This window comes from Oncorhynchus keta, unplaced genomic scaffold, assembly GCF_023373465.1.
Source record: "Oncorhynchus keta strain PuntledgeMale-10-30-2019 unplaced genomic scaffold, Oket_V2 Un_contig_6954_pilon_pilon, whole genome shotgun sequence".
NCBI classification, from domain to species: Eukaryota; Metazoa; Chordata; class Actinopteri; order Salmoniformes; family Salmonidae; genus Oncorhynchus; species Oncorhynchus keta.
Window position 1 is genome coordinate 64,508 of NW_026289165.1, and position 14,845 is coordinate 79,352.

Here is a 14,845-nt window from a genome sequence, read left to right on the forward strand (position 1 = left end):
CCAGCATAGTAGAGTAGTACAGTACAGTACAGTATAGTACCAACACCAGCATGGTAGAGTAGTACAGTATAGTATAGTACCAACACCAGCATAGTAGAGTAGTACAGTACAGTACAGTACAGTACAGTATAGTACCAACACCAGCATGGTAGAGTAGTACAGTATAGTATAGTACCAACACCAGCATAGTAGTAGTACAGTACAGTACAGTACAGTACAGTACCAACACCAGCATGGTAGAGTAGTACAGTACAGTACAGTACAGTATAGTACCAACACCAGCATGGTAGAGTAGTACAGTATAGTATAGTACCAACACCAGCATAGTAGAGTAGTACAGTACAGTATAGTACCAACACCAGCATAGTAGAGTAGTACAGTACAGTATAGTACCAACACCAGCATGGTAGAGTAGTACAGTATAGTATAGTACCAACACCAGCATGGTAGAGTAGTACAGTACAGTATAGTACCAACACCAGCATGGTAGAGTAGTACAGTATAGTATAGTACCAACACCAGCATGGTAGAGTAGTACAGTATAGTATAGTACCAACACCAGCATAGTAGAGTAGTACAGTACAGTATAGTACCAACACCAGCATGGTAGAGTAGTACAGTACAGTATAGTACCAACACCAGCATGGTAGAGTAGTACAGTACAGTATAGTACCAACACCAGCATGGTAGAGTAGTACAGTATAGTATAGTACCAACACCAGCATGGTAGAGTAGTACAGTATAGTATAGTACCAACACCAGCATGGTAGAGTAGTACAGTATAGTATAGTACCAACACCAGCATGGTAGAGTAGTACAGTACAGTATAGTACCAACACCAGCATGGTAGAGTAGTACAGTATAGTATAGTACCAACACCAGCATGGTAGAGTAGTACAGTACAGTACAGTACAGTACCAACACCAGCATGGTAGAGTAGTACAGTATAGTATAGTACCAACACCAGCATGGTAGAGTAGTACAGTATAGTATAGTACCAACAACAGCATGGTAGAGTAGTACAGTATAGTATAGTACCAACACCAGCATGGTAGAGTAGTACAGTACAGTATAGTACCAACAACAGCATGGTAGAGTAGTACAGTACAGTATAGTACCAACACCAGCATAGTAGAGTAGTACAGTACAGTACAGTACAGTACAGTACCAACACCAGCATGGTAGAGTAGTACAGTACAGTATAGTACCAACACCAGCATGGTAGAGTAGTACAGTACAGTATAGTACCAACACCAGCATGGTAGAGTAGTACAGTACAGTATAGTACCAACACCAGCATGGTAGAGTAGTACAGTATAGTATAGTACCAACACCAGCATGGTAGAGTAGTACAGTATAGTATAGTACCAACACCAGCATGGTAGAGTAGTACAGTATAGTATAGTACCAACACCAGCATGGTAGAGTAGTACAGTACAGTATAGTACCAACACCAGCATGGTAGAGTAGTACAGTACAGTATAGTACCAACACCAGCATGGTAGAGTAGTACAGTATAGTATAGTACCAACACCAGCATGGTAGAGTAGTACAGTATAGTATAGTACCAACACCAGCATAGTAGAGTAGTACAGTACAGTACAGTACAGTACAGTACAGTACCAACACCAGCATGGTAGAGTAGTACAGTACAGTATAGTACCAACACCAGCATGGTAGAGTAGTACAGTACAGTATAGTACCAACACCAGCATAGTAGTAGTACAGTACAGTACAGTACAGTATAGTACCAACACCAGCATAGTAGAGTAGTACAGTACAGTATACAGTACCAACACCAGCATGGTAGAGTAGTACAGTATAGTATAGTACCAACACCAGCATAAGTACAGTATAGTACCAACACCAGCACAGTACAGTACAGTACAGTACAGTACCAACACCAGCATGGTAGAGTAGTACAGTATAGTATAGTACCAACACCAACATGGTAGACTAGTACAGTACCAACACCAGCATGGTAGAGTAGTACAGTATAGTATAGTACCAACACCAGCATGGTAGAGTAGAACAGTATAGTATAGTACCAACACCAGCATGGTAGAGTAGTACAGTATAGTACAGTACCAACAACAGCATGGTAGAGTAGTACAGTACAGTATAGTACCAACACCAGCATGGTAGAGTAGTACAGTATAGTACAGTACCAACAAGAGCATGGTAGAGTAGTACAGTACAGTATAGTACCAACAACAGCATGGTAGAGTAGTACAGTATAGTATAGTACCAACACCAGCATGGTAGAGTAGTACAGTATAGTATAGTACCAACACCAGCATGGTAGAGTAGTACAGTATAGTATAGTACCAACAACAGCATGGTACAGTAGTACAGTATAGTACAGTACCAACACCAGCATGGTAGAGTAGTACAGTACAGTATAGTACCAACACCAGCATGGTAGAGTTGTACAGTACAGTATAGTACCAACACTAGGATAGTAGAGTAGTACAGTATAGTATAGTACCAACACCAGCATGGTAGAGTTGTACAGTACAGTATAGCACCAACACTAGGATAGTAGAGTAGTACAGTATAGTATAGTACAGTACCAACACCAGCATGGTAGATTAGTACAGTACAGTACAGTACCAAACCCTAAACAACACTGCTGAGCAGATGTGTGTTAAACACCTACAGCCACTGCTCCAGAGGAATCCCAAACAAAGGAAGGATTGGGGGCACGTTCAAGGTATCTCGTTCTTTATATTTCTGTGGAGCAGGTGTGGAGTAGCTCATTTCAAAGGACAGAGGATCAGAGAGGGAGAGTTCAAAGGTGGCAGTGTAAGGTATGGGATTAGGGGACAGGGAACGCAAACATGCATTGTCCTAGTGCTTTTGAAGCAGGTTGTCAACTAATTCCTCAATATGACTGGTGTTGTTTGTTTGTCAACATTACAATAAATACCATCAGAATAATGTGTTGGTTTGATCTCTAGGGTCTTTAGTCAAGAGAGAGTTGTGGTCAATCACAAATGGTCAAGTGAAATAAATCAACTTTGATTTGATTTGATAGCATATTGAGTTTCAGGCATGTCCTCTGGGGGTTCACATTCATTTATTGCAAATACTTGTTTATATATATACCTACACCATAAACTTTAACACCATAGGTACTACCAGTGGTGTACTTAAGTACAAATACTTTAAAGTACTATTTAAGTCGTTTTTTTGTGTATCTGTATTTTACTTTACTATTTATATTTTTGACAACATTTACTTTTACTTCATTACATTCTTAATGAAAATGATTTACTTTGACTTTTTCCTTTACTCCCAAAAGTAGTCGTTACATTTTGAATGCTTAGCAAGAGAGTAAAATGGTTCAATTCACATACGTATAAAGAGAGCATCCCTGGTCCTCCCTACTGCCTCTGATCTGGCAGACTCACTAAACAGAGAGCATCCCTGGTCATCCCTACTGCCTCTGATCTGGCAGACTCACTAAACAGAGAGCATCCCTGGTCATCCCTACTGCCTCTGATCTGGCAGACTCACTAAACAGAGAGCATCCCTGGTCATCCCTACTGCCTCTGATCTGGCAGACTCACTAAACAGAGAGCATCCCTGGTCATCCCTACTGCCTCTGATCTGGCAGACTCACTAAACAGAGAGCATCCCTGGTCATCCCTACTGCCTCTGATCTGGCAGACTCACTAAACAGAGTGCATCCCTGGTCATCCCTACTGCCTCTGATCTGGCAGACTCACTAAACACACATGCTTCATTTGTAAATTATGCCTGAGTGATGAAGTGTGCCTTCTTGCTATCCTTGAATTAATCAAACAACTAGAAAAGGGTGCCATCTGGTTTGCTTTATATAAGGAATTTTAAATGATTTATACTTTTACTTTTGATACTAAAGTACATTTTAGAAATTACATTCACTTCTGAGTATATTTAAATCCGAAAACATTTAAACTTTTACTCAAGTACTATTTTACTCGGTGACTTTCACTTTTGCTTCAGTCATATTCTATTAAGGTATCTTTACTTTTACTCAAGTATGACAATTGGGTATTTTTCCACCACTGGAGGGTAGTGTATTTGTATCTCCAAGCCAAGTTCAGCCATTTGTAGACATTTGGGAACCGAGTCTTGATATCATAATGGAGGAAACAAATGGGGCTCTGCTGAAACCGTGTCTAATCCCCTTACTGGTTAATTAATGACATGTTCCTCTTCCTCTGATACAAGCCTGATGACCAGCAGCATTGACCTTGCCTGAGTCCCAAATGGCATCCTATTCCCTATATAGTACATCACTTTTGACCATCCAGGGTCCCTAGGGCTCTGTTCAAAGATAGGGCTTTGGTCAAAAGTAGTGCACTAAATAGGGAAAAGGGTATAATTGTGAGGGTGTTGGTGAATGGTGAAAGGTAGACACAGAGATGAGTATAGTCCGACAGTTTACTCAAAAATGAAGATTAATATTCCAACATGGAAAACACAAAAATCAAAAGCACAAGAACACGAACCCACATGACAACAATAACGCACAAAACAGAGAGGGAAGCCAGAGGGTTAAATAAGGAACATAATTAATGTAATAGAAATCAGGTGTGTATAATGAAGACAAAACCAAACGAAAACGAAACATGGATCGGTAGCGACAAGAAAGCCGGTGACGTCGACCGCCGAACGCCGCCCGAACAAGGAGAGGGACCAACTTCGGAGGAAGTCGTGACAATAATTTAGGAAGCAGCCCTCACCCCCAGTCTCGAATTAATGTGGTAGGGTATTACTTTCCTCATGTCATGCCCCCTCATAGAGATGGCTGCTTGGAAACCTTTGCTGTCTCTGTAAACCTGTTGGGAAGCTGTGCTGTCTCTGTAAACCTGTTGGGAAGCTGTGCTGTGTACTGTCTCTGTAGTAATCTGAGGTAGTCATCTGGAGACTATATTGTCTGAAAACAGAGCTGTAATGGGCATACCAGAGGATGCAGATGGCATAGTGAGTGCCCATTAGAAGCAGACAGGGGTACGAGCTGCGAGGAACATCACAGCTGTATGTCCAGAGGAAGCCTCAGAGGAAGCGACACAGCAAGGAAGTAGTAACCTTCAGATAGAATATGGTGGGACAGAGTGAGGCTCTAACTCTTGTTTTCTTCCCCTGACCTTTGGGGCTTTTCCTCCCCTGACCTTTGGGGCTTTTCTTCTCCTGACCTTTGGGGCTTTTCCTCCCCTGAGCTTTGGGGCTTTTCCTCCCCTGAGCATTGGGGCTTTTCCTCCCCTGACCTTTGGGGCTTTTCTTCTCCTGACCTTTGGGGCTTTTCCTCCCCTGAGCTTTGGGGCTTTTCCTCCCCTGACCTTTGGGGCTTTTCCTCCCCTGACCTTTGGGGCTTTTCCTCCCCTGACCTTTGGGGCCCCATTCTGATAATAAAGGACAGAAAAGCCTTAATCAGATTAAAGCACCCCCAGCATCAAGTCTAAACACTCCTCAGATCACACACACATATCCACTGACTCATTCATAGCACATCTTGATCTGATGATACCACAGACACTTGTCGGTAGATGTTTTTCATAGAGGCACCTGTTTTTATTTGGAACCACACGGTAAATGACCACTTCCTGTGACCAGTGGCAGTTGTACTGTACATATATAGGCCTATTACAGTGACCAGTGGCAGTAGTATGTTACATACAGTATATAGGCCTTTATACAGCCTCATCAAGGTAAACACATACTCAAGGCATCCATCAGCAATTACACTGGTTTGGTGGTTTGCTTTGCACACCACAGAGGCCTTGGTCAGATGTCGAAGGCCCCTGCACGTACTGCACTGTGTATACAGAGAACAAAGCTTTTATTTCCTGTCCTTAACACTAATACACAACCATCCTTTCATCATGGAATAATATCTACAAGATGTATGTTACCACCACCACCTCACCATCTTACACATGGTGCTATAGGACGGCTGCCTGGTCCTACATAAGGAGGCTGCCATCCATGTGTTTCTCAGGGGCATGCCAGACCTGGTTTCAAATCCTCTTTGCTAACCTTTCAAATACTTGATCAAGCTCTTAATTGAGCTTGCCTGTTGCAATGGAACCAATAGAATAGTCCCAGAAGTCCAAACCCCACCAACCTGGCATTCCATACTGGCTAAAGCAATTGCTCAAAGTATTTGAAAAGGTTTCAAATAGTATTTGAACCCAGGTTCCGAGGGGCATACATAGCCTAGCCAAACATCTGTCTCTCTCCCAGTCCCTACGTGATGAATGAAAGCATAAACAGTGTTTTATAAATGGAATGGGAAAGTGATTTTCTACTGAGGATCAAAGGGATTGTTCAGAACATCCGGGTCCCGTGGCACTGCTCCAGGCTGGGCATTGTTCTAATTCCACTCTGTCAGGTGAACATGTGTTATAGACGGCGATTCAAGTGTAGAGGAGAACCTGGGAAATAATGAGGTTATTAGGTCTCTGCCTCTCAGATAGAGGTGAAGTGTAACGTGTAGTTTACAGACTGCATAAGATGAATGGTATCTATTGGCAACATGTCTGTCACAACATACAGACTATAAACATTGCAACATTGTACAGTAAAGGCCTTTGGTGTTTTAGAACTTGTGAGAAACAGACATTGTAACAATATGATTTAAAGCTAACTCAGTCTTTCTCTTACTAGCCTCTCTTACTTAGTTCATTTTGGTCAGTTCATTTATAGTGAGAGGGTATGTTGTGAAATTGGACGACAAGTACAGTAAAATGTGAGGTACTCTACGTGAACTGCCGAGCAAGAGGGTCTCTATGTGGGTCTCTACTGAGAACATAAACAACATGAAACATCTGAGAAATGATATAGGTCTTCAAATGGCCTAAGCTCCTTTATAGCAGACTTTATCACACCATCTACTGTACCAGGCGTAAAGTTGACATTCCTGTAACCTCCCTGCTCTAAGGGTCAGTTGGATGTTGGATGAATAGCAGGTGTTTGGAAAAACAACCTCTTATCTGGGCTGTCATCGTTGTCTTTGGAGATGGAACCGCCAGACAGAACCGGCTGGCTCTGAGAGCCTCAAAGTGAATATTACACTATACACCAACCAACCACGCTGCTGGTATTGTACTGGGTGTCTCTTGGATCAGAGACAAGTTTCCTTTTTGTAGAGGGACGGAGGGAGGACTGGGGGGGAAGAGAGAGAGAGAAGGTTAATTATGTCTCTGATTGTTTACCTTTGTCTGCTTTTATCATCAAACATGATGGTACAGTAGACCAAAGCAACAGAATAAGAAAGGAAATGCATAGCAACACTATATGAACAGAGGCTGTGTTCAGGTTATAATGTGTTTATGGTGTTGAGGCTGTGTTCAGGTTATAATGTGTTTATGGTGTTGAGGCTGTGTTCAGGTTATAATGTGTTTATGGTGTTGAGGCTGTGTTCAGGTTATAATGTGTTTATGGTGTTGAGGCTGTGTTCAGGTTATAATGTGTTTATGGTGTTGAGGCTGTGTTCAGGTTATAATGTGTTTATGGTGTTGAGGCTGTGTTCAGGTTATAATGTGTTTATGGTGTTGAGGCTGTGTTCAGGTTATAATGTGTTTATGGTGTTGAGGCTGTGTTCAGGTTATAATGTGTTTATGGTGTTGAGGCTGTGTTCAGGTTATAATGTGTTTATGGTGTTGAGGTTGTGTTCAGGTTATAGGTTATAATGTGTTTATGGTGTTGAGGCTGTGTTCAGGTTATAATGTGTTTATGGTGTTGAGGCTGTGTTCAGGTTATAATGTGTTTATGGTGTTGAGGCTGTGTTCAGGTTATAATGTGTTTATGGTGTTGAGGTTGTGTTCAGGTTATAGGTTATAATGTGTTTATGGTGTTGAGGCTGTGTTCAGGTTCTAATGTGTTTATGGTGTTGAGGCTGTGTTCAGGTTATAATGTGTTTATGGTGTTGAGGCTGTGTTCAGGTTATAATGTGTTTATGGTGTTGAGGCTGTGTTCAGGTTATAATGTGTTTATGGTGTTGAGGCTGTGTTCAGGTTATAATGTGTTTATGGTGTTGAGGCTGTGTTCAGGTTATAATGTGTTTATGGTATTGAGGCTGTTTTCAGGTTATAATGTGTTTATGGTGTTGAGGATGTGTTCAGGTTATAATGTGTTTGTGGTATTGAGGTTGTGTTCAGGTTATAATGTGTTTATGGTGTTGAGGTTGTGGTCAGGTTATAATGTGTTTATGGTGTTGAGGATGTGTTCAGGTTATAATGTGTTTATGGTGTTGAGGATGTGTTCAGGTTATAATGTGTTTGTGGTATTGAGGTTGTGGTCCTGTTACAGGTTATAATGTGTTTATGGTGTTGAGGATGTGTTCAGGTTATAATGTGTTTATGGTATTGAGGTTGTGGTCAGGTTATAGGTTATAATGTGTTTATGGTGTTGAGGATGTGTTCAGGTTATAATGTGTTTATGGTGTTGAGGATGTGTTCAGGTTATAATGTGTTTATGGTATTGAGGTTGTGGTCAGGTTATAGGTTATAATGTGTTTATGGTGTTGAGGATGTGTTCAGGTTATAATGTGTTTATGGTGTTGAGGATGTGTTCAGGTTATAATGTGTTTATGGTGTTGAGGCTGTGTTCAGGTTATAATGTGTTTATGGTGTTGAGGATGTGTTCAGGTTATAATGTGTTTATGGTGTTGAGGTTGTGTTCAGGTTATAATGTGTTTATGGTGTTGAGGTTGTTCAGGTTATAATGTGTTTATGGTGTTCAGGTTATAATGTGTTTATGGTGTTGAGGCTGTGTTCAGGTTATAATGTGTTTATGGTGTTGAGGCTGTGTTCAGGTTATAATGTGTTTATGGTGTTGAGGCTGTGTTCAGGTTCTAATGTGTTTATGGTGTTGAGGCTGTGTTCAGGTTATAATGTGTTTATGGTATTGAGGATGTGTTCAGATTCAAACGTAAAATCCAAACACACACATCCACATGGCTCCATAACCCTCCTCATATGCTGGGGGATAATTTGAATTATGGGTAATTGCCATGGTGTCCTCTTAGATCATGGTGTCCACTTAAATGATGGTGTCCTCTTAGACCATGGTGTCCACTTAAATTATGGTGTCCACTTAAATTATGGTGTCCTCTTAGATCATGGTGTCCACTTAAATTATGGTGTCCACTTAAATTATGGTGTCCTCTTAGATCATGGTGTCCACTTAGACCATGGTGTCCTCTTAGACCATGGTGTCCACTTAGACCATGGTGTCTTCTTAGACCATGGTGTCCACTTAAATGATGGTGTCCTCTTAGACCATGGTGTCTTCTTAGACCATGGTGTCCACTTAAATTATGGTGTCCTCTTAGACCATGGTGTCCTCTTAGACCATGGTGTCCACTTAAATTATGGTGTCCTCTTAGACCATGGTGTCCTCTTAGACCATGGTGTCCACTTAGACCATGGTGTCCTCTTAGACCATGGTGTCCTCTTAGACCATGGTGTCCACTTAAATAATGGTGTCCTCTTAGACCATGGTGTCCTCTTAAATTCAGGAGAAGAAAGGGGATCTGGATCTCCTAAGACACCCTGAATTTATACCACAGAAGTTAGCAATCAGGACTACCATCTGGGTCCTGGGGGGTCCTAACTTGCAGACACACACACAAACACACACACATGCAGACCTATGCATGCAATGCACACATACACACACACAAACATGCACACACAAACGTGCACAACATGATCTGCATCTCATATAACACTAGAAGCCCTAACCAGAGACGAGAGAGAGGATGTGTGTGTTTGGATGAGAACAGGAGATACTGTGATGAAATAGATGGGAGATATGGAGAAGGGCTGTCTTTCTTTAGTGTGGATAAACACCAGAGTTGGAGGAAGAGAGGAGGAGAGACGGGATTGTTCCAAATTTACACCGTGGAGGAGACATGGTGTGTGTGTGTGTGTGTGTGTGTGTGTGTGTGTGTGTGTGTGTGTGTGTGTGTGTGTGTGTGTGTGTGTGTGTGTGTGTGTGTGTGTGTGTGTGTGTGTGTGTGTGCACGTGTGAACATGTGGGTTCATTTCTATTAACATCTGGATCCCCCTCATCACCTGATTGAGGGGAATTCCGTATTTCTACAGCTTTCTGCCCTTCAGCTCCTCCTGTGTGAACACACCTCCCTAACCTGCTTCACACACACACACACACACACACACACACACACACACACACACACACACACACACACACACACACACACACACACACACACACACACACACACACACACACACACACACACACACACACACACACACACACACACGCACGCACGCACACACACACACACACACACACACACACACACACACACACACGGAACCAAAAAGGGTTCTCCTATGGGGACAGCCGAAGAACCCTTTTGGAACCCTTTTTTAAAAAAGTGTATAATATCCTGACATGAAAGAGATGTTGAGGGATTCATTGACATTACTTTATACTGTATATGAACAACGCCAAGACCATCAACTTCACCAGATCCGGACTATCACTTTTTGAAATAACAAAAATAATACATTCAAACATGATTATTATTTCACCATTGAAAAAACGTTGATTTAGTATCTAAAATTGGCCAGTTCAGTTTTAATATTCACACATCTGCCTTCACATGTTGCTCTTTGAATGGCGTGCCAAGGAGGCAAATACCTCCTAATCCTCCAAATCATTCAACTGACATTTATTTATTCTGTCTATTCGTCAGCTTCTTTCCACTGGGTTCAATGTCTTTGTAGCCATGTACGGAGTGTACCGTGAGTGTAACTGTGGACCAGACTGACAGGTATTAAGACTTGGTTAGGAATGCGTGTTGTGTGGTCCATATTCATCAAAGACATGAGAGAGGGTTAGATTAGTCCGCTCTAAATATGGATGGTGAAATGAAATGCTGTAAAATCCTCATATTCTGTGCTTTATGCTTGTGGTTTAATAAAGTTGGGGAACCACTGCTCTATGGATAAACGTTACTTCAATTCAACAATACAACTTTTTATTAAACCAACTGTTACGTCAATGAGAAACTGGTCTTCTGCTCCTCTCTCCACCCCCATACATTTTAGAGGAGCGCAGGTTCAGCCACAGTGCAGCGGCTCTTTCAAATGTACTGGATGTTGGAACTGTTACAGCATCTTCACTTTGCTTTCAGGCTGGGGGTTTTAAACTTCACTCAGTTGTAAATCATTTTGTTACAGCAATCTGTGACAAGCAACCTATCAACTGTAGAAACGGATTATGCGAATGAGGTTGAGAGAGAGAGAGAGAGAGAGAGAGAGAGAGAGAGAGAGAGAGAGACAGAGAGAGAGAGAGAGAGAGAGAGAGAGAGAGAGAGAGAGAGAGAGAGAGAGAGAGAGAGAGAGAGAGAGAGAGAGAGAGACCAAACCCCCTCCATCCACTGGGGGAACACAGACGTCCAACTCCAACCCTCTCCTCTACACAAGACTGAGGTAGAGGTACCCAGAGTTCCCTAAGAGTGAATAGGTACCCATACTTCCCTAAGGGAGTGACTTTTGAAGGAAACCCCCTCACCCCCCTTGAAGTTCCACTCTCATAACTGTGTCTTGTTACAGAGGAAAGACATTCTTAACCTAATACTCAGTGTCCCCTCAGGAGCATTGGCCATCCACAATGGCTCTCCCCCTCACTCACTGAAGGAAGACATCAGACATGCACATATCTAGGTACACTCCTGTCCCCTCCGGTTGAAGATATCATCACCAGCCAATGCTCTGTCTGGGGTGTGGGTGTTCTCACAAGCCATGTGATATGTGTTCTACTGGACGTGACTCAACAGTGAGGCAGTGGACATGATGTGCTTCATGGTAGAAGAGGACACCATGGTCTAAGAGGACACCATGGTCTAAGAGGACACCATGGTAGAAGAGGACACCATGGTCTAAGAGGTCACCATGGTCTAAGAGGACACATGGTTTAAGAGGACACCATGGTCTAAGAGGACACCATGGTCTAAGAGGACACCATGGTAGAAGAGGAACCATGGTCTAAGAGGACACCACGGTAGAAGAGGACACCATGGTCTAAGAGGACACCATGGTCTAAGAGGACACCATCGTCTAAGAGGACACCATAATTTAAGAGGACACCATCATTTAAGAGGACACATTTACATTTACATTACATTTAAGTCATTTAGCAGAAGAGGACACCATGGTCTAAGAGGACACCATGGTCTAAGAGGACACCACTAATTTAAGAGGACACATGGTCTAAGAGGACACCATGGTCTAAGAGGACACCACCATTTAAGAGGACCCATGGTCTAAGAGGACACCATGGTCTAAGAGGACACCATGGTCTAAGAGAACACCATGGTCTAAGAGGACACCATGGTCTAAGAGGACATCATGGTCTAAGAGGACACCATGGTCTAAGAGGACATCATGGTCTAAGAGGACACCATGGTCTAAGAGGACACCATGGTCTAAGAGGACATCATGGTCTAAGAGGACACCATGGTCTAAGAGGACACCATGGTCTAAGAGGACACCATGGTCTAAGAGGACACCATGGTCTAAGAGGACACATGGTCTAAGAGGACATCATGGTCTAAGAGGACACATCATGGTCTAAGAGGACACCATGGTCTAAGAGGACACCATGGTCTAAGAGGACACCATGGTCTAAGAGGACACCATGGTCTAAGAGGACACATGGTCTAAGAGGACACCATGGTCTAAGAGGACACCATGGTCTAAGAGGATACATGGTCTAAGAGGACAGCTATGTACTACGTATATATGCATATATATATATATAGATAACTGACAAATAAAATAAGTCAATCAATCAATCAAGAGGGCAGTGTCTCACCTATTGTGCCTCTGTGACATCTCAGGTGATGTCAGGGTGGCATGCCACATTCCTTTGGTGACAGGGGAATTTCAAAAGGCGCATTCTTGACCAATCAATAATTACTGACTCCAGAAAACCAACACAACCAACTCTCTCTCATGCTCTCTCTATTTCTGTTTCCACAGCCACGTGGTATTGTGGATTGATATAGTGTTGTGGATCGGCTTTAAGTGTTAAGGAGGAAATCCAGCTGGAGAGTGATTCTGGTGTGGTCAAGCCACCCAGCCCAGGATCCAGTCTTCCCTTTCCGGTACGTGAATCGTTCAATGGAAGAGAGAGCTGGGTGGAAATGAATGGTGACAGTAACACATAAAACAAGGGGGTTGTGGTTTCATGTTGACGTCATTGCAGTAGAGGTTAAGACTATGAGGCTTCAAGCCACCCAGCCCAGGATCCAGTCTTCCTTTCCCGTGAATCGTTCAATGGAAAGAGAGCTGGGTGGAAATGAATGTGACAGTAACACATAAAACAAGGGGTTGTGGTTTCATGTTGAATGAAAGAAAGCCACAGGGACTCTCCCAAAAGCATTTAGACAACACCTCAGTGTGTGTGTGTGTGTGTGTGTGTGTGTGTGTGTGTGTGTGTGTGTGTGTGTGTGTGTGTGTGTGTGTGTGTGTGTGTGTGTGTGTGTGTGTGTGTGTGTGTGTGTGTGTGTGTGTGGTACTGCAGAGACGGTTGTGCACGTGAATATGGAATACAGACAAAGATTAAAGGGCATCTTTCCCCTCCCACACACATTTCCTCATGCGTGTGCACATATGCACTCACACTTCACAGGCACACGCGGACATGCACACACACACACCTTTACGGGGCTGTCAGCTTTGCAGCCACAAGTCTTGGTTAATCCCTCAAGCGAGCTCCAAGGCAGGAAACTGTATACTGAGCTAATCAGAGCTCTCTCTCCCTCTTTCTACCTTTTCTCCTTCTCACTCATTTTACTCTCTCTATCTCTCTCTCTCTCTCCCTCTCTCTCACACTCTTTCTCTCTCTCACGCTCTCTCACACAAACACACACACGCTACACATGTACACACACTCTATACACATGTACACACACACTTTGACATTCTGAACCCCTTTCACCACAGTGTTTTGGATTAGTAGAGCAGGCGTTTCCCAAACGCTGTGTGGCTTTATGTGATGACATAACTGTCATACAGAGTCATTCCCAGCCTTACTGTCAGAGCTCTGTACCTGATTCCCTCCCTCGGTACAATAGAGACTCCTGTGAAGGTAAATACAACTAGATGAAAGACTCCTGTATGGACTTGTCCCTTTCAAAGACTTTGAAAAGCTCTTTAGAGCCGATGTGATAAAAACAGAAAACAAACGGTTTCTCCTCAGCTGGCTTCTGGATGTGTGACAAAGACCTGCATAGATCTTGTTCACAGTCCTATCACAGTGGATACTGTAACTATACATGTATTAAATAGGAACACATTGTTATATTGATCTTTCATAATGAACAAACCTCCCACCAGGCAAAAATACATTACATCAATTCAAAAAATATTTAAAAAATACTGATCATATATAGAGATTGTTTTCTGTTGGATTCACAAAACATATGCATATTGTAACCAGACTTCAACCACAAGTCAACAACAGGTGTGTAAACCAATGTTTCCAATCACACATCATACACCATCTACGCCATATCTAAGCCCAGCAGCATCATGTGTGCAACAGTCTGTTGATCCAAACAGCCTTTGAGGTTTTTAGAGTAAGTTCCAATAACTTTCTATTCCAAAAGACCACCTTATTAGTGGTGTCCCTACAAGCCTTAGGGTCTGCTATGCTATGACAGCCAACCTGGAGGCCAGCTGCATGGATGCACTTGTATGGGTCTGGGTAGTGCTTTAGGCTGGGGGGATGGAAGAGGGGAGGGGAGGCCTGGGGGTAGGATATACACTGGTTTAGGGACCCTGGAGGATGGGTTAAATGGAGAGATCAG

The 14,845-nt window shown here is 42.8% G+C and overlaps 1 protein-coding gene across 1 annotated transcript; it reads left to right on the top strand.

Moving 5' to 3' along the window:
* The first annotated feature begins 7,304 nt into the window (after nt 1–7,304).
* LOC127926132 (uncharacterized) lies at nt 7,305–11,696 on the top strand. Its single transcript, XM_052511543.1, has 5 exons — nt 7,305–7,632; nt 7,676–7,747; nt 7,899–8,042; nt 8,735–8,895; nt 11,586–11,696. Exons 1-5 carry the CDS (start codon nt 7,323–7,325, stop codon nt 11,694–11,696), a joined length of 798 nt encoding a protein of 265 aa, XP_052367503.1. The 5' UTR covers nt 7,305–7,322.
* Nucleotides 11,697–14,845: the final 3,149 nt, after the last annotated feature.

Coding starts and splice junctions, on each gene's coding strand:
- LOC127926132 (XM_052511543.1), top strand. CDS start 7,323: ATGGTGTTGAGGCTGTGTTCAGGTTATAATGTGTTTATGGTGTTGAGG. Junction 7,633..7,675: donor GGTGTTGAGGCTGTGTTCAG/GTTATAATGTGT, acceptor TTCAGGTTATAG/GTTATAATGTGTTTATGGTG. Junction 7,748..7,898: donor GGTGTTGAGGCTGTGTTCAG/GTTATAATGTGT, acceptor GGCTGTGTTCAG/GTTATAATGTGTTTATGGTG.